The 3,534-nt window shown below is 44.9% G+C and overlaps 1 protein-coding gene across 1 annotated transcript; it reads right to left on the bottom strand.

Annotated features, from left to right (window-relative positions):
• Positions 1 to 362: 362 nt before the first annotated feature.
• AMIGO2 (adhesion molecule with Ig-like domain 2) lies at positions 363 to 3,528 on the bottom strand. The gene is made up of 2 exons (XM_006755514.2): positions 3,255 to 3,528; positions 363 to 2,882 (listed from the first exon to the last, which is right to left on the bottom strand). The coding sequence occupies exon 2, from the start codon at positions 2,815 to 2,817 to the stop codon at positions 1,252 to 1,254; it is 1,566 nt and encodes a 521-aa protein (XP_006755577.1). The 5' UTR covers positions 2,818 to 2,882; positions 3,255 to 3,528; the 3' UTR covers positions 363 to 1,251.
• Between the last annotated feature and the right edge of the window lie 6 nt (positions 3,529 to 3,534).

Raw genomic sequence — 3,534 nt, 5'->3', positions numbered from 1 at the left:
GTGATGGAGCCAAGACCACCAGGAAATCATCACTTCCAGTGTGGAAGGAACCTTAAACATCACCCAGGATGAAACTCTCATCTTACAGCTGAGGAAACGTAGGTCCAGAGTGGGCACTCTGTTACCTCATAGCAGATGATGGAGAGAAGGAAGTCTGCTGGGCTCTCACATGTTGCAAAATCAGAGCTCACACGTCTTCCAAACCTGGTTGAAGTGCATAATACTATCAAAGTAACGTGATATAGAAGGTATAAATCGAGGCTTTTTTCCTTTTAAAAAAAATAAATTCAATATTATAACTCCAAGACCTCTGGAGAGATATCTGCTATAGTGCATGCTTTACACAAACCAGAACAATCTGATCACATGAAACATCTTAGATTTATGTTTTTAGGTAGCTAAATAAAACAGAACATCAAGTCACACAATACATATACTTACATTAATTCAAATGTCCAATGCACAGTACAGTAGGATCTATATAATAGTTCATATAATTTAAAATTTACATACACACAAGCACATAAACAAATACTAATTGACTAGAACAAAAGTTTAAGAAGTTACCCAGACATTTTGGTATTGACACCTACATATTTATGGCAACAAATAATGACTTTAAACTTTCCGTAAGATCTTTTGTACAAGGATAGGAAATTTACAGACTGGAAAGAAGACAAACAAATGTACCTTGATTGCACTATTTATCTAACATTATACGGGATGTGACAGTACGTAGTAAACTTTATCAGTGAAGTCTCTTTAGCCTGAAATGATGAATTTAGCTGAATTATCCCCAAATCTAACTTTTTCTGCTGTATAAATAATAGCTGTTTGGTTCTTCCAAATGAAATAGGACACTAACACGTTTCTTTAAAATAACTCAACTTTGGTCTGTAATTAGTGAAGTCTCTTTTTAAAGTATACTAATACAGTTTACTTTCTTTTCTTTCAAGAATCCTGATTAAAAGGACAATGTCAGTCAAATCACGTGCAGGTCAGCTTTGACATGATCAGTGGTGCTAAGACTAAGGTATCATTACCTAGAACTAAACCTTGGAAACAACCCCATCTTTCTCTGGCTCATTGAGGAAACAACGTGCCTTACCACGGTTCCTATCAACCATTTAAAAAGACCATTTGGTTGTATTTCAAAAACCAAAACTAATTTCAATCCTGCTGCTTATTTTGCACACACAAAGTTAAAGATGGAGAGATTAAATTACTACATCATAAAATACAGGCACAAAATTAAGTGGACGCCACAAAGGGTGTATCTGAAAACACTGAATTGACCGAATCTGAGTCGGATTTCACCCTGGAGGACTTTAAGATGCCCTCAGCTATAACAGTTTCACTGGGAAAGAACCTGACCTTCCCATTCTGCCCTGCTGCAGTATCCTTCAAGGGTTCCAAAAACACCACTCTTTTACTGGCACCTGCCTTCCGTCCATCCGCTGGGACATCACCAGCCAGGCCAGGACTGAGAATAGATGTATGGGCATTGCTTTGGTTTAGTGCACTTTTTTGTCTCTTGGCTTTACACCTGCAGGGACACGGTGTCAGATAGAGGTACAAAAGTACCAAAACGATACTGGCCACACAGGCTGCAAGAGTGGTAAAAGCTGTGTTAAATGCCTCATGGGCATGGGATCTGTTCATGGTGAGATTGCTCACGTTTATTGTGACATCCACAGTTTCATTCAACAGGCGCTGCCTGTTCATCGCAATACAAGAATACACTCCAGCATCCTCGAAACGAGGACTTTCTATGACCAGGGTTCCATTGTGAAACACGTGAAAGTTTTCCATCTCTGTGTCCGGCTCTAGCAGGCTGTTGTCTGGGCTCACCCATATGAAATCAGTATTGGAACTAGCAGTCTTGCTGTCACAGTGAACAATCAACCTTTCCCCAACTTGAGCCTCATGAATAAAGCCAAGTGCACGGAAGGAGCCATTGATGATACTGTCGGAGCAATTCAAAAGGCCATCCTGGAGCAGAAGTACCTGGCGGGAGCGCCTAGAGTCAGACCGCAGGCGACAGGTATAATCGTTCTTGAAATCCATCACTGAGCTAAAGTGCCTACGATACCAAAAGGTCAGCAATGAGTAAAGGGAACAGTCACAGACGAATGGGTTTCCATGAAGGTGGATGCCTCTCAGCTGCTTTCCTGGCACTGAACTTATACGGTTGGTTGGCAGGACGGGGATCCGGTTATAAGAAACATCCAGAAACATCAGTTCTGCCGGCTTGAACCTTCCAACGTACAAATCCATGGGAAACTGCGTGAGGAAGTTTCCACTTAAGTAGAGTTTCTGCAGCTGGAAGAGCCCTCCGAACGCTGAAGGATCGAGATAGGAAATGTGATTGTTGTAGAGCAGGAGCACTTCCAGAACCTTCAACTCTTGGAACACGGCGCTTTTCACGGCCCTCAGCTTATTGGAGGATAAGTCAAGACACTTCAGATTTGGAGTTGTGGAAAAACTGCCCATGGAGATGTTGGTGATGTTGTTATGACGAATAATGAGGGTGTTCAGCTTTCCAAAGGATACCGGAATCCACTCAGAATCCAGAAGCCCAATTCTGTTATAGCTCAGATCCAGTCTCTTAATCAATCTGAAAAGGTTCCCAGGCACCTTGGACAGATTTTTGTTGGTGCAGCTCACGATGTCGGTGGCACAGATGCAGGCGGTGGGGCACACCCCGGTGGCGCCCGGGCTCACGGTCACTGTGATCACCAGCAAACACAGCAGTTCCCTGCAGCAGGGTCTGACAACTCGCGGCGGGGTGGGCAGTGTGTGCAAACGCAAAGACATTCTGGTCGCCTCGCAGTCTCTTCCAGGCGTCTTTGCGTGGCCAGCTCGACCTCCCACCAGTGAATCTGGTAAGCAATATTTAAAGACGGGTTAAAAAAAAAAAAAGCAAAGTTAACTCCCACCCATTAACCCGTAACAGCCGCACCTTGCTTTCTTTCTAGTAACTTTGGAAATGGAGGTTTTGTCTCACATGGGGGAGCCTGCGTTGCCTTTTTACTGTTAAACGCAGTTTTTCCTGGGCTACTCTTGTTTACAGACATGTACAGCCACAATCTACCAAAACCACCGTCTCGACATCAGAAATTCAATACTGTTTTAAGGTGCATCCTGTATTTTTGTTTTAAACTCCCTCCAATAGACTCAAAAATACACAAACGCAAGCTATAAACAATTAAACGGAAATACTTAGCGAGCCACCCGGCCAGAACACAACTCACAGAGCGGAGGAGCCTCGCGGACTCGGGATAGGCTGCCCACGGTGGTGTCTTCTGAAGGTCTGTGCGCCTGTCGGTCTGTCTGTCACTCGCGCATCTTCCGAATTCCTTTCCCTCGGGCTCCCGGCGGGCGGCAGCCTCTCGCTGGCTCTCAACTTTGGGAGTTTTAGGGAGCCGCGGCGGCAGCAGCCACCCCGGGCGCAGGCACCGTCTCCGCCGGCTCCGGTGAGTTCTCTCGGGCTCTCTTCATGGCTCGGCTGAAGGGACCGTCTCGGTGCTCCGG

The sequence above is a fragment of the Myotis davidii genome, unplaced genomic scaffold (assembly GCF_000327345.1).
Source record: "Myotis davidii unplaced genomic scaffold, ASM32734v1 scaffold290, whole genome shotgun sequence".
Classification (NCBI taxonomy): Eukaryota; Metazoa; Chordata; class Mammalia; order Chiroptera; family Vespertilionidae; genus Myotis; species Myotis davidii.
The sequence above is the reverse complement of the archived record's forward strand: the minus strand, read 5'-3'. Positions and strand labels throughout refer to the sequence as shown.

Excerpts from the sequence above, each read along its gene's own strand:
- AMIGO2 (XM_006755514.2), bottom strand. The coding sequence starts at position 2,817 with ATGTCTTTGCGTTTGCACACACTGCCCACCCCGCCGCGAGTTGTCAGA.